The sequence below is a fragment of the Vollenhovia emeryi genome, unplaced genomic scaffold (genome assembly GCF_000949405.1).
Source record: "Vollenhovia emeryi isolate VEMERY1.0 unplaced genomic scaffold, V.emery_V1.0 DF939410.1, whole genome shotgun sequence".
NCBI classification, from domain to species: domain Eukaryota; kingdom Metazoa; phylum Arthropoda; class Insecta; order Hymenoptera; family Formicidae; genus Vollenhovia; species Vollenhovia emeryi.
The window spans coordinates 25,878-48,827 of NW_011966956.1; the positions used below are offsets into that span (position 1 = coordinate 25,878).

The following is a 22,950-nucleotide window of genomic DNA, read 5'->3' on the forward strand; positions in this document are numbered from 1 at the left end:
ATACTGACTTTACTGGCGTGCGAAAAACGCAGCACCAGTAATTTTCATTGCTACCAACTATACTGTTTTCACTGGCAGTAACTAAATCCATTTTCGAACACATCCTCAGTATCACTTGAGTGTAAAAGGAAATAGCTATCTGGGAAGCAGCTATTGAAAAGGTTGGATTTGTGTTTATGTAGTTACCGATAGAGGGATTATTTTGATATTACAGAAAACAGCTCAAGAGGGCAGGACTATACAATTGTCAATGCTCACATGTTTTACCGACACCTACGCCTTCCCTGTGTCGGTAAAACAGTGAAAATTCAAATTGGCTAGGCTAGGGCAACGCCACGGGATCTGGATTCATCTGGATAAGCAGACCTAATTACAATAATTACAATTGGTAACAAAATGACTAACGTACTTGGAGTAAGTAAGTGATGCTCGACAGTGTCCAATTCGTCTCCTTCAAAACGCACGCGTCTTAAGTGAAATGTGTGTCACACGCACGTAACCGCCATTGGTTCTCAAGTTTATAATTGTTGTAGGTATTTACGTACGTGGAAATCCCACCATCGAGTGAGACTCTCGGAATGAAGCATCGCGGGTTAGTAAACAGCTCTCATTCTGATTATCTATTATTATTATCCTCATCGCGAGATGTGTTTCTCGCTGGACGCAGGAACATACGAAGGGCGAAATTGTACGTGCATTTGTTCCATTTATTAATATAGGATAATAAAGGAGAAGGGAATCCTGTCTTAATATCATCTCACGTATGTTATCAAATTGTTTATTGTTAAACGCAAGTAGTGGCGTGCGGTAAAATTCGTTGGTTTCGGTTTGCAGGGTTTGCCGGGTTCAGACAACTTTCGCACTCGTCAATTCTGATACAATTCAGTATGGCTGCAGCGAAGAAGAATACGTTTGAAGCGAGGATGAGACGAGAGCCGAGAAGGAATATCGTGAGTTGCGACAGCCGCGACGATACTTGCGATGGAAAGGAATATGAATGTGCAGAATAGTTTAATTTTCAGTGCAAATTATATCCGGTCGACATACAACCGGATCGTCGCATGTCGCGTGCGTCGCGCGCGGCAGGATCGGAGTCGAGAAAGTCGAGCGAAGCAGGGTGGGTGTCGAGTGGGACGGGATGGCGGGATGAGTAGGGGGGATGCGCGATGTACGAAATCCGTGTAAGAACTGTGCGAAATATCGGATCAGTTGGCAAATGCGCCGTGGAGCGAGCGGCGGAGTCTCTCCTCGGAACCGAAGATCGCAATTGTTCAGCCAGCCTGGGACAGCTCCTTCCCCTCGAGGCGCGGCGGCAACGGTGGCGGGTGCAGTGGCGGTGGTGGTTGTGCTGCTGCTGCTGACGACGGTGGTGTCAGGGGCGCTAACGACGGCGACGAGAGTGAGAGCTGCTACGAGGGCGGCTACTTATGGAGTTCACTACCGTCATTGATGGTCGGCCGCTTGCACGCGGGCCCGGACGTGGACCGCGGACGTACGGATGTCAACGGACGACGCGGGGCAGAATGGTGAGGTGACTTGGTCCTGGGCGCGACGTATCCGGCGGGGAAGAGAGCTGCGAGAGCGAATTACGCGGGCGGACGGGCACAGGGTCGACCGGTATGTGCACGCGGTCTCGTCGCAACGGGATTGCGGTCGTCCTCCTGGCGATCATTCACTGCTGCCGGAGCGGCACGCCGGAACACGTAATCCCGTGTAACGTCGTCGCCGAAGGACGAGAGCTGCTGTGCCGCGGCGCCAATCTGCTCGTCGTTCAACTCATCTACGATGTTGATTTATTGAAAGCCATTGTTCCTGTTAACGTTACCAAGATGTGAGTACTTGGCGACTTTGCATCAATCACGACTGTGTCGACTACGTTGCGCAGAGAAATGGCCTCTCTACCTGCGTGTTGACAATCTCGCCAATTTTCCTTAATAAACGAAACGTTCCCGCTTCTGCTCTCTCAAACGTGAAAATGTCGCACGTCAGGCTACTTAACTGTTGTACCAAATGACCGTGTAAGTCGCGTCAATTCATCTTTGCAATCGCAGCTAGAAGGTAAACGTAACGGACGCCCGTCATCGCGTGCCCTACATACGACTCTAGGCCTTGCGGGCCCGTCTTCGCAGCTGAAAGAAACCGCTCTGTATCCTTGCTTTTAAGTGTCTCTGCATCTCGCGATAAACGAGACGTAAGAGAGCGATGCAAACAACGTGCAAATAACTAATCTTCTCCAGCTTGCTATTTTTGCCAACCGCGTCTGTCCGCGTGCGAGAGTAATCGGGCGAAAACTTTCGATCGAATGATAGAGAAAGAAGGGAAAAAAAATATAAAAGGAGTAACGCCATACTTGACACATACACCACGATGCGACCTACATACCGAGCGAAACGACAGTCAATGTTCTATAGATCGCGATTTAGGATCGATGAGCAAAACTTATTCTCGATTCTACTCTGCTTCTTCACGCAGTTAGCTTCCGGTCACCTGCTGGCCTTTCTTTCCATTTTATTGAAACTTGTAAAACTGCCAATTCGCCGATAAATAACAGTTGGGCTCTTTTCTGACAAAATAGAAAAGAAGAAGAGACAGACCTCGAAATAATATCTCGGTTATTGCGCTGTTTCTCTTATTGTCAGTCACAGGGCTCGGTTCTACTGCGTAATTTATATTGATACATTGTTTTCTATACGTTTGTAACGTTCGTTCGTTAATATCGCGAGAATACGGAAAATGTGCCGTTCGTCATTCTCTTCACGTTTCCTTCGCGACGGTGCGACCGTGACACCTATTGCGAAAATAATTTCATTCCCAAACTTGATTAATTTTGCTTGAAAATTATGAAAGCAACCGAGATTCGCAAGCCATTCTTGCCACTGCGACTCTTATTATATTATTATTGCGAAAGTATCGAACAAGTTTTGTTCCGAAAATTGTTTCAAGTAATTCTCTGTTATTCATAACGCGACAAGTGGGGATCCTTTTACAATAATGTACGTTATACATATGTATATTGCAGATGTATAATATTCCTCAATATCTCAGGTGTACAAAGACTGGTAAATTCAAGCTGTCCTTGAGTATGAAATATCGAAAGTTTTCAAAGGTCCACCCGTAACGGAATCATGATCCCGAACGAAAGCGTAATTAGAACCCAATGTCCGTGCGCGCCGAGAAAGTTCGCCGTTGGAACTTCAAAAAAAGCGTGCGTTAAAGTATCGTAAGACACCGCTGGTTATACCTTTTCTATTTTAAGACGAATGAACGAGAGGAAAAATACTGTACGCTCACTGACACAACGTATGCGTATGCGTATGCGTGGATCGCGAGCAACTGAATCGTCCCACATCTTTCTATCGAAAGCATCTCACAATGTTTAAAAAATATATTTTACGATTAAAATTGAGTTTCTTGAAAAATACCGAGTAGATGATTAGGAGTAGTGGGAAAGAGCGTTGTGTGCCCAAGTAAGAGTAACAACAAATCGAGCAAGCCCGAATAAGTGGATAGTTGCGTGCGAGTAAAATTGTCGTGTCGAGCAAGTGTTAGCTATTTCGCGGCGATAATCTTACACGAACATACTATAGAGATTTCCGTCTTACTTTTGTATTTATTATAAATTTCCTTTAAATTAATCATTGTAAACATTCTGCATTATGGCAGTCAACTTTTCTCTCTTTATTGTTATATAAAATATAGCCATAAAGCGCTGCTACTTCGTCCCGTTTGGTAAACGGATAAGAGATCGATCCGCCCTGAGTAAGAGAGGTCGAAGAACTCATAAAAATGGCCAGAATTCACGCAACCCTCGGTCTCTGTCCCCCTCGATCCGGTCGCTCGTGCGAGTAAAAGAATAAAAGTGTCGAATCGCCAGTTTTCTCGGTATTGTCCTATTTCTTTTTATCAGGCCCCGGGCTCATTTATGTAAAAGCGCTGTGCCGATGTTAATCGACGGGTATAAGTGGGAAGATAAAATTGTACACACGCTAGGACCTTGTTTTTTTTTACAGTCTGTCTTTTTCACTCCAAGTTCTAAAAAACGTCTCCCGATGACCCGCTATGACATTTTCGATTTTGCAAATTTTGTTACGCGAAAACAGAAAGTTGCAATCCTTAATTTTCCGTGACATGAACAATTTACAATGTTAAAACGTGTGAGAAACCTTTTCATATTACGTCTTTAATGTCTAACTGCTGTATTTGTTGTAATATGCAATTTTATAGATAGATCTCGTGATTGTTTCAGTGATTTGACCAACAACAATATAACGGACATTCCAGTACATGCTTTCCAATTTCCCAATCTCGAAATTTTGTAAGTATGCGTATATTTAATAATTATGAGACGAAATGTAGATGGAAGGAAGATATGGAATCTGAAGGTGTCGTTACGCGCTACATATACACATGTATCTTTATTTTTAGATTTCTTCGACGTAATCACCTACGTGCCATTCACGATGACGCGTTTATAAACTTACCGAATCTTCGTATATTGTAAGTATATGAAAATTACTATCAAGTCAACAATTTATCCATAACATGATATCTTTCATTCTTCCTGTCTTCAGGGAACTCGATGAAAATTATTTAAGAAAGATACCAGCCGCTGCTCTAAATCTACCAAGCCTCGAAGAATTGTAAGTGCCTATTTGTATAAAATCTGTTTATAAACTCGTTAGTTTTATATCATTGAAATATCTTTTCGTCCGCTTGCCTTTCCTCAATTCGTTATTTTCTCTCTAGGTCTATATCGAATAACAAAATAGAACGACTCACGAAAGATGCGTTGCGCTACGCTAATAATTTGGTGTCGCTCGATTTACGCGGAAATCCTATTAAGGAGATACACGACGAAACCTTCCAAAATCTTGGAAAACTTCGTAAGTTGTAAGTAATTTATTTCCAACCATTGTGTATTATACATATATCGCAGTCTGCATCTAGCGGAAACTAGCGTATACGATAAACGAAATTATTACACGGTATAATTTTTTCATCAATTGTAGAATATTGTCGAACGTGAAAGAATTACGGCTTTTTCCCAATCTAAATGGAGCAGCGTCCTTGGAAGTATTGAGATTAGATCGTTCCCAATTGAAGGAGGTTCCTTCTAATCTTTGCCGACAGTGCCCGAAACTCAAAAGTCTGTAAGTTGAATCGAAATCGTCTTTCCTTTTTGACAATGACCATTTCTGCTAATGTGTATCGCATTAATGTATACATGTGCTCTGTCTCTGTTTTTAGCGACATGAAATCCAATTCGTTGACAGAGATACCAAATTTACGAAACTGTAATGAACTTCGTGTTTTGTAAGTATGTAACGTGATATGCAGATATACTTGTGTATAATAACCCAACGTGTGTGAAACATTGAATGTCGAAGACAGTGTATCTCATCTTTTTAGGGATTTAGCCAGTAATATGATTTCTTCATTACCCGACGATTCTTTTAAAGGTTTGAATATGCTGCACGATCTACTCTTGTCCAACAATAACTTGCAGAGCATTTCCAGTGACGCTTTTACCGGATTATCTAGACTCCAAGTTTTGTAAGTGCGCAGCTTCGTCAAGTTACTCCTGTAGTCTCTCCTAATCACTTACATTTCAATTTAATCACATTTTAGAGACTTGGAGAATAATTATATCGAATATATACATCCTGATGCGTTCAGAGAAACGAAACGGTTGCAAGACTTGTAAGCGTATCTGCATAATTCGCATTGTACCATTCTCATATGTTTTACAAATCGATTTTAATATTCAGATATTTATTTGTAGAAATTTAGGAAATAATGTTTTCCCTACACTGCCGATAAGAGGACTCGCGGGATTATTGCACCTCAAGACGTTTAATAATCCTGCATTGCGAGAGTTTCCATCTCCCGACAGATTTCCGCGAGTACAAACAATGTTGCTGTCATACGCTTATCATTGTTGTTCGTTTCTCTCGCTCGAAGTAGAGGAATCTGTCACAAAATCACCGGTACAGGAATCAATTTTGTTTCCTACCGACGATTTCGATACTAGTTTATGGAATTCGACATTTAGCGATATCTGGCCACAATTGAGTAAGTAACTTGTTTCTCTACGTTCTCTCCCCTTACGACCTCTTCCACCTTTTGTACCCTTTGTATCTTGTACTTTCGATGCTTGTCGTCACTCGATCATTGAAAATCATTTGCAATAATCTCACAATTGGTCAGAGATTACAAAATATGTTTTTCGTCCGTCACATCATCGTATCCGTAGTATCATAATTCATCAATGATCTTTGCGCTACTAAAATAATAACGTTTTTCCCTTCTTAGATAACTTGACTGATAAATTTGGATCGCAGATAAATGAACTTTGGGCTAATTTTGGTTCAGATTTTACCTACCCTGGAAACTTGCCTTCCTACGTAGAGGATTATTTCGAAAATCTAGACGGTCGAACGACATCGACCAGTCGGACTGTACCCTCTCGCATCCAATGCTTGCCGCAACCCGGTACGACAGTATTAAATATTTCATCCGTGTAATTAATTCGCATGTACTCACGTATGTATGTGAAATTTTCAGGTCCTTTCCTACCGTGCCAAGACTTATTCGACTGGTGGACTTTACGGTGCGGTGTATGGATAGTCTTCCTCCTTGCCATGCTCGGGAATGGCACCGTGGTGTTTGTCTTAATATTCTCGAGAAGCAAGATGGATGTGCCACGATTCTTAGTCTGCAATTTAGCCGCTGCCGATTTTTTCATGGGTGTTTATCTAGGTAAATTTCTCTCATGTTTCTCCCATATTTAATAAGTTTACGTATTACTTCCAACTTTCCAACACTCGACGATATAAATGTAACATGTGATGTGCATTTGTGCAGGCTTATTGGCTGTTGTTGATGCATCGACATTGGGAGAGTTTCGAATGTACGCGATACCGTGGCAAATGTCGGCCGGATGTCAGCTGGCTGGCTTCCTGGGAGTCCTCAGCTCCGAACTGAGCGTGTACACTCTTGCCGTGATTACTCTCGAGAGGAATTACGCGATAACGCACGCGATGCATCTGAACAAGCGGCTCTCGTTGAAGCACGCAGGCTACATTATGACGATAGGATGGTGTTTCGCCCTATGCATGGCGAGTCTGCCGCTATTGGGAGTTTCGGACTACAGAAAGTTCGCAATTTGTCTGCCATTTGAAACCAATGGCAGCGCGGCACTCGCGTACGTAGTATTTCTCATGCTCATTAACGGAGTGGCTTTTCTGATATTAATGGGATGCTACTTGAAGATGTACTGCGCGATACGAGGCTCCCAGGCATGGAATTCAAACGATTCTCGTATAGCAAAGAGAATGGCGTTGCTCGTCTTCACCGATTTCCTCTGCTGGTCACCGATAGCCTTCTTCTCTCTCACGGCGACCTTCGGGCTGCAGTTGGTGTCTCTGGAGCAAGCGAAAGTTTTCGCGGTATTTGTGCTGCCGCTAAACTCTTGTTGCAATCCTTTTCTCTACGCGATCCTCACGAAACAATTCAAGAAGGATTGCGTGTTGATATGCAAGGCGATCGAAGAGTCGCGTGTAACTCGAGGTATCGGCAGGTGCCGACATAGTTCGAATTTTAGCAATCGGCAAACGCCCGCCAATACGAACAGTCTCGTCGATCGATCGTCGCGAGAGAACCAGGGAGTTCAAACACCGTGCACCTGTAACCCGAGATTGTTGGAGACCGAGAGCCGTTGCTCGTCTTACCGTTGGTGGAGCGCCGGTGTGTTCTGGCCGTGCACACGCGATTCCCGGCCACGGCACGCGCGCACCGATCAGTACGCCTATCAAATCGCCCAGATTCAACAGAAACAGCACAAACGGGCGTCCTCGGTGTCGTCCAGCGAAAATTTCTCCTCGTCCAGATCGGATTCTTGGCGGCAGACGCACCACTGCGGCATTCCGCTCAGACTGCTAGATCCGAAACGGAGGACTTCCTCTTGGCTGATCACTAGGAAACCGTCGCAGGATTCCAATTTAAGCTCCTCGCGGAACGACTCTTCCGGTTCCGCGACCACTGCCAGCACCAGTACCTGGCGCATCTCGAGATCCAGTGCCTCTCTAGAAATTAGCGCGCGTAACACGCCGAGACCGATCAGACCGAAGCCGCGATTAACTCGTCAACTCGCCATTCAGGAGCCGGAGCCTCCAGGGTCTCCGGGCAGACTGGCCGTTAGGCTACTCGCCACCATACCTTCCGCGGCTGAGACCAGCGATCAACAAGACGACGAGAATATACCGACGAATTAAATATTTCTAGCTATACCATTTATATTTTTATGTATTATACATATGTAATATGCGTCGCATTTTTTAAGTATATTTTCGTCGAGCGAATTCTTCGAGCAAATTCAGTATTAACAATCTTCGCTGGTATACCTGTGTAGTGTGTATTTATATATTTATGGCGTTTTGTACATGTTTAAAATTGTTGCTTAAAGCGAGGTAGAGAACGAGAACGTGCCAGGCGTAACGAGCGTATGTTATCACGACGCGGTTCCAAATACGCGTCTCTCATTTTCTATTCAATGTTATTTGTATATTTTCACGAAAATGCTAACGAGATATTAACGGAATACCAACGGTATACATCTAAAGAATTATTAACAAGTCATTGGCGAATTTAATAAGTGCAATCGTTTTTCGCGACGAAACGTAATAGGGTTTGTCGGACATGATCCATTTCGGTTAATTGCATAAACGTCTAACGAAGTAGTCCGTCCGTTCGTACATGTATATGCACGTATATGTTATATATTTATACTTTTACGTTATAAGACTGATTGAGTTTTTTAACTCTGTACTATTTACAATTTACGCCGATCTTGGGTCAAAGAGTTTTAAGCTACTAGTCCCAGTAGCGAGTAGTCATTCGATAGCTGTTGTACATCGAACTCTACATGTATGCATATATAATATCATTATGTATATATATGTGTATGTAATGATATTATGACTTACATACACAAATAAATCTATACAAAAACTATCGCAACGGTCTTACCGTCCTAGTATAAGATTTTGAGCCAAATCGCAATTTACCTCTTACGCAGTATTTGAATGTTGACGGTGGGATGCTTATTTATATATTGGCAGATTATATATTTTACTGTATGAATGACGTTGCGTTTATCGCTATCTAATGTAAATTCTGCGTACAAGGCCATTTTATGTACGTTTCAAAATCTAAATCTAAATTCGCGTAAACGAATTACAATTAATAATATCAAAATGATTAATCGATAATTGTGAATTTTTCCGAGTGATTTGTTAGAAGTAGTTGATAACAGCATGTGTGATGTTAAATAAAATCAAATAAAACCTTTGTGAAAACGATGGATTGATAATAAGTATTTTTTAGTCGACAATTGGTGGATTAGTAACATCTGTAAAATAATAGAAATAAAATGGATATAAGAGGCAAATTATAAAACAACTTTCGACGAGTCCATACGTGTGAAAAGAATGCATTTTTTTTTTAAATGTAATTCTACTTTATTTTATGTACGTTCGGTTATTTGTTTGGCAATTCTTTAAACTTGATTCATTTATTTCTGTAAAATGTACCAAGGAAGACGTTGCATTGCATTTGCAAGCGACACCATAAGATTATATCAAGAATATAATAATTTAAATACGAATATACTAATAAAATTATATCTATTTATGTATTATATGTATAACTTCAACGAAGATTTGTACGGAGTGCAAATACGCAGTGCGAATCAAATCCTCGTATAACTTTACTCATACTGCTTAATAGGTAATAAGGTCAGATCTATCATTCATTTCAAAATAACATATAGAGGTAATATACATAGCCTTAGAAACTGTCCTTTGTAGATATAGATTCATTGCTTCAAAAATCTCTAAGGAAGAACGTTTTATGGAGGGCTAACGACCATACTTGTGACAAAGCTGACACATTTCAGTCTCATAGTATATTTTTTTAATTGGTTCATAAATTTCTGTACAAAGATGACAAATTTGAGCAAATTGCTAACGATACAGCATTCTAAAGAATTACTTGTCGTTATACAAAATTAATACAAAGCATGTTATATAATTATTAGCTAATCATATTGTTTTTAGAAAAAAAAATCACAAGTTTATAATTTGAAACGTTCTAAATCTTTATACTGAAATTATGTCAGTTTGATCACATAATTACAAATGTTTACCAAAGTTACTCAAAATAAATTTGTCATAAAGACGGAAATGGTACGACTATTTGAGCATGTCACAAAGGCATAGAATTCAATACGATTCAGATAGACTAACGTGACAAAACATCATCTGCAAACGAATCTAGCATGTTGAGAAACTGTTATATAATTGTAATAACGCGTTCGCGCGAGCGTAAAATAAGCGGCAATTTTTTTAAGAAATCACTAAAATTACCAGAGTAATTACCAGTTCCAGACTCACTATGATGTAAGTTATTCTGCAAGTCATTTGATTCTAAGCTGACAATAGGTGCATTAAAAAGTGAAGTTGTAAAGACGTTAAAATATATCAGTTATGTCTATGTATGTACACAATAATATAGTTACGTTCTAGCGGCGTCAAAGATTTAAAGCAAAAACATATGGAAAGAAACAGGGCTTTGAAATTGCTCACTCTGAAACAATCTAAATTTACTGAAAATTCTATACGACTGTGTAGCATACGACTGTACAGCTAATCTTTTAAGAATCTAACGAATATTATACATACTTGCATAAAGATCTTTACAGTTTGAAGATGTAATTTAGACAATGGAAAATTACAAGGTTTCAAGTGGAAATTCCAATGTTGTCTGTTGGGATATGTCTCTGTACAAAGATATGGAAAAAGTCATTTTGCTATTATTTAAGCGCGCGTTTGCGATAAAATCTTGCACGGTACTTAACAATCTACTTTACATACAAGTACACGTTGTACAAATGTATAAAATTTGTATTATAACGTTTTCGCTTTGCCAAAGTGCCCAAGTAACTCACATGTATTGCCAGTATATACGGACGGTACGAGAATTAACGATAATTTGAATAACTTGAATATCATTTTACGAGGACACCCTTGCCACCATGTTGCCTTTGTGCATCATTCCTCATAATATGATACGTAAAAGCAAATGACACACGGACAAGGGTCTACGCCCGACTCTCTTTTTACGCAGCTTCTTGCTTGCGCGTAATTTTGCGAAAACTTTCTTGTAATCTCTCGTGTATACATATGTACAGATACAGATCTTACTGGCAATTCTTAATGATGAATTATCGAAAAATTGTCAAATTCATTGTCAATCATATAAGTAACTTAACAGAATGCGCACGGTTTTATCACAAATAATGTGATTTCTTCTTTCGCGGAACGTGAAAAGAGAGCTGGGTGTATTCTCAACATTAAATTTGTGCCCAGTCCAGTATCTAGACGATGACTAAAGCTACGGAATTAAATCGCGGATAAAAAAGATTACACTAACGATAATTATTATTATTACTAGCGTCATCGTGAAAAAATCTTATTTCATAAAAGTTTGCGGCTTGGAGAACGTTTAGTCTCCTAAAAAGTACATACCGAAAATATATATTGCCACAATATTAAAACTTTTCAATATTGCAATTCTAAAAATCTATTTATCTAGGTCGGATGTCTTTCCGTGGTGTATCCGTTGACTTGTGTCTCGTTATTATTTTGCGCATACGCAAGTTTGGCAAAGTGGAAGGAACACCGGGGTCAACAAACATCCTGAACGATCGTTACATTTCCGTGAGTTTATACGCGCGCAAAGGAAGAAAAAAAAACCCAGTAAGAGAAAGAGAGTGTACGTGTATGTTTTATATATTGTCTGTGTATTGCGTCTGTCGCGTGAATAATAGTAGCTAACAATTAATAATTACTGGTAAAATAATTCTCAAGTGCATGTCGCGATTACAACTAATTGTAACGGATAGCAATTAAGTAACAAATGAGATTATGTGACTAGCGGACATCACGTAATTTTAGTTTTGTTCTTTCTAAAGGCTGGAAAGTGTAGCTTTCTGCGCCTTCGTTTAAGTTCATCGTTGTCGGCGGTAGAATTGGAATCGGTCGAGAGTGTCTCATCGTCGACTGACATTACCGTAGGTAATTCTTTAAATAATTTCTTGGCGCCTGTAGTTGTAGTCGTCGTCGTCGCCGCCGCCGCTGTTGCAGGACGACAACTGGACCTATCCGAGATGTCGAGTGAATTTTCCGAATACGACGTTTTCGGCAGAACCGACAAAGCCTTGTCCTCGCTAACCAGTATGTTTGTGTCCTGGCTGTAAGAACGTACAATGCTGGACTTTTCTTTGTACGGCGCAGTTTTTCCGGAGGCTCCAACGGGTTCTTCTGGTCCATCACCTAGCACAAAGTGGACGACCCCGAGTGTTTCTTTCTCCGCTTCGCTGCTCGAAGAATCGGAGAGTTCATTTCCAAATCGGCCACCGGGCGGTACCGATGATTCCTTCCACGCTGAATTCTCCGAAATACCTACGAATATGCCAACTATATGATGTCTAAATTCTTTCTTTATCGCTAAGAGGACAATGGTACTAATGAAAGCTTCGATTTGTGTGCGTCGCTTTGACACATTGCAAGTTACACGAGACGCTCGCGTTGTGGAAAATTTTTCTCAACTATTTCTACATATTTCCTCTATATGTACGAACTTGCACTAGAGCAAAGTGGTGATTCATTTCTCACGCAATTCATCAGCAATATATAGAATTTTGAGTTGAATAAGATTGATTGTTAGTGTTAGTCTATTTGTAAGGTAACTTTTTACTCGAGTTAGTTTTCTACGTTAGTTAGTACCAGTCCACTTTTCAACGTGTCTTATCCACAAATCTACAAAAAGCGTACACTCTACATCATCTTTGCAAAGCTGTAGTGAGAAATAACGAGAGGAAGCTGATCGACAAATTACAGCTTTAAACAGTATGTACAAGTATACGTTTGACTGTCCATTATTTAATACTATGTTAGCAATTGAATATGCGCTAGACTTTGGAATAAAAAACATGCAACGAGCCGGAGTACCACTAGAGTTCAATATAGGTCATATTAATAAGCCCATATATTCTTATTTTTCCAAACTCGCTTGAATTTATTAATAGCGATTACTAAATGTTTCATACAGAAAAATAACGCCATTGTGTTATGTACTTTTTATAAAACCTCACCAAACTCACTGTAATATACATATATATGGAATACATTTTAAGGCATCGTTTCTTTGACAAGTATATAACTGATACACGCCTTACAAAATTATTTTCGAGGCAACAATTTAAATCCTAATTGGTAATCGTTTACAACTGGATAACAGACTGGATTTACACTTTGGTTCTTTGGGAATAACAATGTGTGTCGCAACAAGACACATTTGAGACAAGGTACAAAGCTTTTTTTAAATATGCACGCAATTCAATTAAGTATTTGGTTAATAAAATTGATCCTAAAAATATTGTATCTGTATACATATGTATATCTTATTTACATATATTATACAATGCCCATAATACATTGATTGTCGACGGTTTTATGATCCTATATCACATTTTATATCAAGATTTATACGAATTCAAAATATGTTTCTCGATAAAAAGAAATTATTGCACATTTGAATATGTAACTTTCCTCCATGAGATTGTAAGAGATTCGTATCTATATACACATTATAAAACTGCCCATTATGTATACAATGAAATACTTTGCTTTGTGTCGTATCCATACAAGTGGTATTCTAATCAATCAATAATTTTCAAGCTATTGTCATGTATATGTTGCAATCAGATCTAATACTAGTGTTAGAAGGTTAGATAACTGGAATGTAATTGAACATTTTCAAGAGAAATCATAATAATTTTCTTTACATATGACATCAAGTACGTTATAATAATAAAAATACTACATGTGAGGTATATCACTTAGTAAATTGACTTAGTATTGAACCAAATCACCAAGGTTAAAATAGTACCTTAAGAAAATATAGTCTCTAAGAAAGCGACAAACGTAAAAGAGCCGATTATGTATAAAACAAAATAGATACATGGACACAGCAGCTTCCACAACTCTCACATTTTATGCGTTTATACTTATAATTGCACTCTTATTTGTTTTGACGTAACACCTTTCTCTCAGGTGTACCTTAATTTAACCGATTTATGAGTATTCGTAAAATTAATTTTTACTCTGTCCCTCTGACATATCACATATCCCAAAAATTGATACATTGGCATATCTTGGCACAATAATGGCATCATTTATTATTACTTGTTGCATAATCTCTTACTTATCGGGCAACATATGCAAAATTGGATTGCATTCTGCATTCCTCGTGTACATATGTTAGCCGCGTTATTATATAGTGGTTACAATGTACACCTAAGGTACATAATATTCAATGTTAACAAATTATGGAAATTTTATTATGTTATATGTCAGTTATATTGGTATAAAGCTATCAATGCTACAAAAAATATTTCCTCTATTATTAGACACAGAATTCAACTCATTAGTAAACGATCGTCAAAAAGGGTTCAACATCATGTGGTCGATGTATATATATGTGACATATAAAACAGGCCACGATGATAACAGTAAAATGAGCATTGGTACATCAATCTAAGTACTCATTGGAATCCGTACCTGCAGCGACTGCACTGACCGACGATGATGCGTACATCGAACTCGCCTCGTCATCTAAATCATCTTGGCTACTAAGTCGTCCTGCAATAAATTATGCACAAATCCTTTAGAACTTTGCAACGAACCATAACATGATCAAATCCCTTCAGCGAGAATCGATAATGAATAATATTACGTTACTTAATACAGGATTAGATACCTCTGAGCCCGAGACCTCTACCATTCGGTGTCCCTCGGTATAAAACTGTCTCCAGGTAATTTAAACCATTATTGTTAATTATATTGAAACCACAGAGTAATTCAATCTGCTTCCAACGATGTACTCTTTCCTTCAACTCGTTTGTCACTTCATTCAATGAGGTTCTTGCTTCAACAATGCTCTTATCGACATCGTCGATAGACTTCCCATGAGTCGAAACAAAAGCACCCACCAGGCTGGAACGTTTCTTTCGCAATTTTTCGCACTGCAACGATGAAAAAAAGCCAATAAAATGTTAAGCTAAACGAGCCAAATATAATCTAATACAAATGTATCGAATTGAGCGTATGAAATAATTGCGAGAAAGTTGGTTCTCTTACCGCTTCTCGTGCTTGTTGAAGTTGTTTTTCGGCTGATATCTTTTTATTCGTATATGCCTTGTTCTCAATTTCATGAGTCATTTGTAGCCAGTGCTGCAATCCGGCTGGTGGTGACCAGCACCTGTCTTCGAGCTCACCCTCAGCACGTTGCAATTCCAACTTCAACATCTGCAAGATGTATAAATTGATGAAAAGAACACATTAATTTACATCATGTGTGTGTGCGTGTATATAGAGTAAACGTAGAATGGGATTAACTTCGATTTCCGCTTTCAATTGCGACACTTCAAGATCCGAGTACGAAGTATGTAATCCCAAGCTTTCGTCTTGCAAACGTTTTTCCAAATTTTGCTTCTCGGTAGCCGCACTTTCTTGTTCCATTCTTGCTCTTTCCAGTTCTTTCTGCAATTGGTTACACGTAATGCAACGTTAATCAAATTTTCTAGTTAAACGTATCCATCTTGAACTCGATGGAACCTTCAGAACGAGTTACCTGTAAATTTTCCAGCGCGAGTTCTGCTTTATGCAAACTTTCCATGTCCTTCATCATTCTATGAAGATGCTTTTGTGAATTTTTCTTTTGTTGATACGCGTACCAGCATCCAATAAGTGCTCCAAATAATAACGTAACCAGTACCAAATCTTTGATATTATGTCCCGTATCTATTATTAATTGTTACACGAGCTTTAGTTACATTAGATCTAAAGATATAAAGAAATTATACTACGGAGCGCTGTAGACGTAATATTAAATTGCACCTTTGGGGGGTCCAAAGAGAACAACGTCCATTGCCTTAAGAGCAATTTTTTGCTTGTGGATAGGATCCTTGATGCCCAAAACATTGCTAAGATAATGCATATTGTTCACAGCTAATCTGAAAGGAGTGTTTTCGTTTCAAGGATTTTCAATATCAAACTTTAGCAACTCGAGCAACGATACATCCAATTCCGACTAAACATACCGAGGAAGCGTAGCACCGGTCACACGGTGCTGTATAAAAGTAGGAACATATTGAGGAAGCTCAACGTTGGAAGTTAGCCATTCTGACGTTTGCTCGATAGTCCAGTTATGAACCTAGCGCAGAGAAAGGGCAAAATTGCAAGATTCTGTTTCGTATACGTGCAACGTAGTTGCAAATGAGAAAGATATCTGGCGGCCGTACTTCTGATCGCAACCAGGCTTCCCAGAGTTCTCGCACACTAATATGCATATCGTCATTGTGGTGGAAAGCCCTCTGTCTCCGTTCGTAACCAGCCTCGTACTGCAGCTCCTCTCTCAGAAACTGTAAAACAATTGCGCTTAGAGTAAGAAATGCGGGAGATACAAGTATATATCCTTACGTCATCCGATTCAGATAAGTCGACGTTGCCGTTGGCGTCGTCGTCCAATTGGCTGTGGAGGGACTTGATAGCCTCCAAGCCTAATCGGTCGTGAGAAGCCATGGTGATGCACGCTAGGTCGTCGTTGCAGGTGTCTGTAGCTGAGAACAAGAAAGGAGACGCTCGATTACACCAGAGCGGAGCTGGCTCGTGCGAGCGACTTACTGGATTCGTGTGCCACCGCCTGGGCCAGTCCATTGGTAAGGGTGGCGGAGAAGGCGGCTGCTATCTTGGAATGTGGAGTGCTCGAGGCACTGGTTTGGAAGGTCGGGGTAGAGTCGAGAGCTCCGCCGCTAGCCGCTACCGTGCCGAGGGACCAGTACGAGAGATGAATGGCCAGTAATATAAGCGCGTCAACGTTCACGGACGTTCGCATCTTAGGTTAGCGCCCAGCCTCCCTCCTGACACCTCTCCTCGGCCCCTCTCGCCCCCTCACTATTCGCGCTCGAGGCTCGCGGGGCTTAGCTTCGGTGCCGATGTTGCCGACTCGCGATCGCCGATATATTCAAGGTTATCAGACTCGGGCCGACGGTATATCTCGGAGAGCGCATAACAAGCGTGAGCGCGACGATTACGAGTGCAACAGCTTCATAACTGTGTCACGCGCTAATATTATTAGCTCCATAAAGGTGGGCTCCAAGTTGATACTCCGAGACGTGCACCAAGGCATACACCGACCATACGCCGCCTCGTCAATTAAGTCGAATTAAGTACACTGACTGTGCTGTCTCGCGAATCAGATGCCTCCCCGACGGCCCCGACGTTACAGCCAAGGTTAACCAACAGCCGCTAACAGAGCTTTCCCCGATCCAGTCGCCAGTCAGCCAGTCGCACCGATCCTGGGATTCCTGGGATCGGCGATCGCGGAGGAGAGGGCACGATTAAGACGGACCCTCGTGAGCTCGTCACCCCAGCCGGTCAGCTGTTTACGCTCGCACGCGCGCGGCGGATCGAGAGCAACGGCAAAGCGTGTCCTTGCTTATCGCATCGCGCGCTTATTTCACGTTTATCCGAGCACAGCTTGTCGGAAGGTGCGTTTCAGGCCGCGGGGCAATTCATGGAAATTCCCGTAAAGCCCCCGTCGAGGATCGCCAATTCGAAGTCGAAGCTCGGCCAATCGACGTCCCAATTGGCCGAGCTCCTCCCTCCAATCCGGACACGGTGGCTCCCGCGCATGCTCGCGCACTCGCGTCGCGTCTCGATTTTCGTGCGCCGTGGCCGAGAATTGTGTGTGTCTGACATTTTAACATTTGTGCCCGATATATACGTGGGAGATTAAGCGCAAGTTTAAAGAACAAACAGCAGATTAGGCGAAACTATATATACACGCATAATTAAATATACTCGTAAGAAAATGGAGCGCTAGCCAGGCGGACTCTCCTCTCAGAGAGGTGCGCGACAAGACCGCGGTCTCCGCCGTACGAGAGATATGATATAGCTCGAGCCTCCCTGGGACGTCGATGCTCCGAAAACTATGTGTCCGACGTGAATGGAGCGGGCGCTCTCGTTACTCGAATGACAGATTCGCGCGTTTCCACGCTCGAGAGTGTCGTGCCGAGTCGAGGGAGGCAACTGCGAGGATGACGAGTGCGGCACGGAGGTCGCGAGAGATTTATTTTTATGCAATTTCGCTTTGAGCCGAGTAGTCCGGAGTAGTCCAGTCAGTCCAGTCGGCCCAGTGTTTTGACGCGCATAGAAATGGCGGGTGCTATATTTATCACGCATCTCGTGCTCTTGTTGACACTCAGATTGTGTTCAGGTACGAAGATAAACTCGCCCGAATTATCGTTGCTCTGACGCGCCAAGATTCGTCAAATCCTTGTCTCTTTTCTACAAGGTGTCGGACTCGGTAGCAGCCAAGCTAAAAGTTACGGTAGACTGGGTTAAACTGAGAAGAAAAGTCATGTACCGTTTTGCGAAATTAGCAGTAGTTATCGCGCAATTGATCGGAACGTCTGGCCGAATGAGCGCACAAGGAGCGGAAGGCCGGGCGTTTTTGTCAATTGCACGATAACTACCGTAATTTTTACTTTGGCTACGAACGAGTCTGACACCCTGTATATACACACGTATAAAATCAAACTTGCAGTGTATTTGACGTCGTGAATGAACGTTTCAGGTGAACGAGAGATTGCTTTGCAAGTCCAAGGTATTTCTTTTGACAATGAGAAATTGGATCTACCTGAGCCCGAACCTTCCGATGATCTCGGTTTGAATGCAATCGGCCAAAAGCTTTACAAATGTCATATATGCGACAATTCCGAATGTTTGCCATCCGTTATCTGCACCGATGCAATCACTGTAAATATTCTCGTACATTTCTTTAGATTTACATTTGTTTTCGAACGTGTGCTAAATGCGTTCCTTTGTTCCGAAGTGTTGGAAGTCCAGGGTGAGAGAAGCCGACGGTACAGAGTCCGTTAGCCGTGGCTGCTACAAATCGGAGGAACATAAACTATTGATGTGCGACAAGGAAAGTGGCCAAAATGCAGATCAACACGAAAGGAGGAATATTAGAGGGTTTCATAGAAGGCTTTCGAGCGGCGTTCAATTTTCGGTGGAGTGTTGTCAAGCGGACTTTTGCAACGTCGGGCCATATCCCAAATTGGAGGACTATTCAACCAGTGAGATCATCTAGTGAGACATAAAATAATTAGCTCGGAGAAGGAAAAATAACACGGGTATATTGCTTTCAGATGCTGACAAGGAATATTATGTAATAAAGTTAACATTCGCGATTCTTGGACCACTGGTCGGATTACTTGTGGTTGGAGGGATTATACTCAGTCTGCTGGCACATCGAATACGAAGGAAACGACCAATGGCCTCGCGTCGAAACAAGCTTATTCTAGATTCCGAGATTGAGCCTTCCATGTTGCACTTTTCTTTTTCCTCGCCGACGTCATCTGCCACGTATCATCCGCACGAGCTTAGAGCAACGGCTGCTGGTGACAGTACGCTTAAAGTGCGTACAGCTTCTTTATTATGTATAATGAGCGACACGACAGTGAATTAATGCCAAGTATACATTTGCAGGAGTATCTAGATGGGCGAAGTTTGACCAGTGGTTCTGGTTCTGGATTACCCTTGTTAGTACAAAGGACCTTAGCTAAGCAAGTAGCTTTAGTAGAGTGTCTTGGCAACGGTAGCAGCGGTGGATTCGGCGGAGAAGTGTGGAGAGGAGTTTGGCACGGCGAAAATGTAGCTGTGAAAATTTATTTCTCGCGAGACGAAGCTTCGTGGGCTCGAGAGACCGAGGTTTACTCGCAACTATTGCCGTCCAGACACGACAATATCTTAGGATATATCGGTAGTGATATGACCAGTAGAGCTAGTTGCACCCAACTCTGGTTGGTGATGCAGTATCATCCTCTCGGCTCTCTCTTCGATCACCTCAATCGGTCGCCGCATCCATTGACACCTCATCAAACGCTCAACATTTGCCTGAGTATCGCCAACGGTTTGCTCTATCTGCATACGGAGATTCATGGCACCAAAGGGAAACCAGCTATGGCCCATCGCAATCTCAAATCGAAGAATATCCTGGTCAAAACCAACGGTGGTTGTGTAATTGCCGACTTTGCGTTGGCAGCTACGCAGGATCGTCTCGTAGCAGACAGAGTCGATTTGCGGCAAGGAACGAAACGCTATATGAGTCCTGAAATTCTCGAACAGACGTCAGTGAAGCTTGCTTTCTTCAAATTCATACAAATTGCTTCAATCTCGGTCGTGCTTATTCCGCGTTGTTACTTTTTCAGGGTAAACGTCGAATGTTTGGAGAGCTTCAGACGAGCCGATATCTACAGCTTAGGATTGATACTGTGGGAAGTCTGTCGCAGATGCATAAGTAATGGCGTAGCTTTAGAATACGCAATACCGTACAGCGAATGGTTGCCAAGTAGCAATCAAGAACCCTCCATAGAAGAAATGCGTAAATTGGTCTCGTTTGACCAGCGAAGGCCGCCACTTCCTAACAGGTGGCACTCTGACCCGGTAATTTCCTTTTCTCTTTTACCTTATCAGAACAAAGTCAGACCACAGTTAATTAGACCAAGTTCCACGTTTATTACGTTATCATTGCGTTAGTATGTTTAATTAAATTAAATGCTCCCTTCACAGACTCTGGCTGGAATGGGCAAGTTAATGCGAGAATGTTGGCACGGAAAACCAGCGGCCAGGCTACCCATTCTTAGAGTGAAGAAGACACTCGTTAAATTAGCAGCTAGCGACTCACGTGTTCATTTACCCCTTGACTGACCAGCGTACATCTTACCGAGCTTTCTTTCATTCATCTATTTATTACTGCAGTTGCTGCACCACCCTGTTGTGTACATTACAAGTTTTGTAATCGTCATCATTATCACCACCACCACCATCATCATCATTATCATCATCATCATAATCATCAACAACAACCTTCATGCGTTATCAGATCGTTATATCATGAAGATAAAGAAATATCGTATATTGACATATCGAAGTAACGATGGTAATAAGTTTGTTAATGTTTGGCATATGGATTTTATTGCCTTATGTTCCATTACTGTTATCTCATTCTGGAACAATAATAGTATTAAGTGTATAATTTCGTAGCGTTCGTCAAACTAAAAATCAAGAAATACTGTTAATTCAATAGACAGGGAATTAAGTATTTTAATTTTTCTAAATAATTCGTTTGAAAAATTATTATAAGGGGAATGTAATGATACAATTTCTTTAATTGAGATTAATTTTAATAATTGATATTTTACTTGATAAGAGACATTTTACATTAAGAAGTTATTACATTATTTCGAATATTTTCCCCAAGTGATTGTAGCCCCGTTCGGTTCAGCTAATGCATTCGTATGTACAAATAACAATCATACTGGTAAGATCAGAGAAAAATAATATCATTTTCAATCAATTTCTTGTAAAAATCTGAAAAATTAAAATATTTGTTTAAAAATTCTTCAAGTATCAATGCTAGAATCGACTGCTTTAACAAATAATCAAAAATTACAATTGTACATAGTGTATAAGAGTTACTACATAGATATCATACATCTTTCTTGTAGAATCATGCGGTCACGCATCGGCGAGTTACGGATAGAGACAACTGACGAGGATGAATGAAAAGTGTGTAAGATTATCATAGATATCTAATTGTATAATACTTGGAGTAGTAATGTCATGAATTGCTTTTCTATTCAATGTTTATGTATAAATATAATTATGTATAAAATAATCTAATTGCGCTATTAAAGAATGTACAAGAAACGTATCGTGCGGCATATAATATAATCAGATGTAATGCAATCATTGTACAAAGATTTGTATCTAACAAATGTACTATATATTACATGACTTAACACGGACGTACGGTATTACAAGTATACATTGAAAGACGAAATCAATCCTCATCCTTTAGAGGCAATGACAATAACTTTTCTAACAAAGCGCTATTATTTGAATGACTACCAATACATTGTTCGAAGAATCTATGGAGATGCGATGTATCGTTTGTATGTAATAAAATTATAAATGCGTATCTCCATATTAAAGGCTCTAATTCAACAGGGTATTCGACAAGTCTAAGAAATAAATTTAACGCATGTTTCCAGTCTTGACGGGCGATATAGGACCGCATCTCTAACAGTGCCAAGCTCTTTGAAAATCCTACCACTGACGTTCTACTTTTCTTATCGCCGTTGAACCTTTTACAATAATGGGCAACTTTCAGACTATTTGCAATTTCCTTCGTACTTGTTCCACTCTTTTTTCTCTCCACGTTACGTTCCATTATGAGTTTTATAGCCTTGCCCTAGAAATAAAACATCATACTTGACTATATAATTTTAAATATTATCAACACTGTCAGCAAATCACATACCACGCTAGACTTTGTGATTTTCCGAGCCGACTTGGAGCTTGACTGGTTCGACATAGCTTCACTTGCAACTGTCTTTCCTTCCTTGTTGTCAAATATTAATCTTGTTGCGTAAAATTCGTAAATGTAACTGCATTATCGCAGACAATTTAAATAATGTGTGTAAAGAGTATATTGCAATTTTAGGTTAAATAAGGTTACAATTAAAACTACTCAACACAAGTACAGTCTCTCTCTCAATTATGCTATAATTGTGTATATTAGGCAAATAGATATTTACGTTTCTAACAATTTGAAAGTAATTTTTATATATTTCACAGCCCAATGCTAGAGAAAAGAACTTTACGAGCAACTGATAAACGAAAGGTTTGTTTGCACTTTCTACTGTGGTTTTACGGTGGCGGGACTGGCGAGCACTGAGCAGTGATGCCAGCTTGGACT

General features: G+C 40.8%; 4 protein-coding genes across 4 annotated transcripts; 2 read left to right on the top strand and 2 right to left on the bottom strand.

Annotated features, from left to right (window-relative positions):
- Positions 1 to 1,205: 1,205 nt before the first annotated feature.
- LOC105557865 (lutropin-choriogonadotropic hormone receptor) lies at positions 1,206 to 9,424 on the top strand. The gene is made up of 13 exons (XM_012005240.1): positions 1,206 to 1,831; positions 4,247 to 4,315; positions 4,426 to 4,497; positions 4,572 to 4,640; positions 4,747 to 4,890; positions 5,010 to 5,150; positions 5,248 to 5,313; positions 5,410 to 5,553; positions 5,629 to 5,700; positions 5,783 to 6,072; positions 6,313 to 6,492; positions 6,565 to 6,759; positions 6,865 to 9,424. Exons 1-13 carry the CDS (start codon positions 1,620 to 1,622, stop codon positions 8,271 to 8,273), a joined length of 3,063 nt encoding a protein of 1,020 aa, XP_011860630.1. The 5' UTR covers positions 1,206 to 1,619; the 3' UTR covers positions 8,274 to 9,424.
- Positions 9,425 to 9,503: 79 nt separating this feature from the next.
- On the bottom strand, positions 9,504 to 17,648 carry LOC105557864 (stromal interaction molecule homolog). Its single transcript, XM_012005239.1, has 11 exons — positions 16,806 to 17,648; positions 16,602 to 16,741; positions 16,424 to 16,543; positions 16,223 to 16,335; positions 16,020 to 16,135; positions 15,754 to 15,923; positions 15,519 to 15,662; positions 15,261 to 15,428; positions 14,881 to 15,145; positions 14,682 to 14,762; positions 9,504 to 12,521 (listed from the first exon to the last, which is right to left on the bottom strand). Exons 1-11 carry the CDS (start codon positions 17,014 to 17,016, stop codon positions 12,001 to 12,003), a joined length of 2,049 nt encoding a protein of 682 aa, XP_011860629.1. The 5' UTR covers positions 17,017 to 17,648; the 3' UTR covers positions 9,504 to 12,000.
- Positions 17,649 to 17,834: 186 nt separating this feature from the next.
- LOC105557867 (activin receptor type-1) lies at positions 17,835 to 21,995 on the top strand. The gene is made up of 7 exons (XM_012005243.1): positions 17,835 to 18,399; positions 18,760 to 18,941; positions 19,018 to 19,264; positions 19,337 to 19,605; positions 19,677 to 20,317; positions 20,399 to 20,633; positions 20,760 to 21,995. Exons 1-7 carry the CDS (start codon positions 18,339 to 18,341, stop codon positions 20,895 to 20,897), a joined length of 1,773 nt encoding a protein of 590 aa, XP_011860633.1. The 5' UTR covers positions 17,835 to 18,338; the 3' UTR covers positions 20,898 to 21,995.
- On the bottom strand, positions 21,902 to 22,927 carry LOC105557866. Its single transcript, XM_012005242.1, has 2 exons — positions 22,513 to 22,927; positions 21,902 to 22,443 (listed from the first exon to the last, which is right to left on the bottom strand). The coding sequence occupies exons 1-2, from the start codon at positions 22,564 to 22,566 to the stop codon at positions 22,033 to 22,035; spliced, it is 465 nt and encodes a 154-aa protein (XP_011860632.1). The 5' UTR covers positions 22,567 to 22,927; the 3' UTR covers positions 21,902 to 22,032.
- Positions 22,928 to 22,950: the final 23 nt, after the last annotated feature.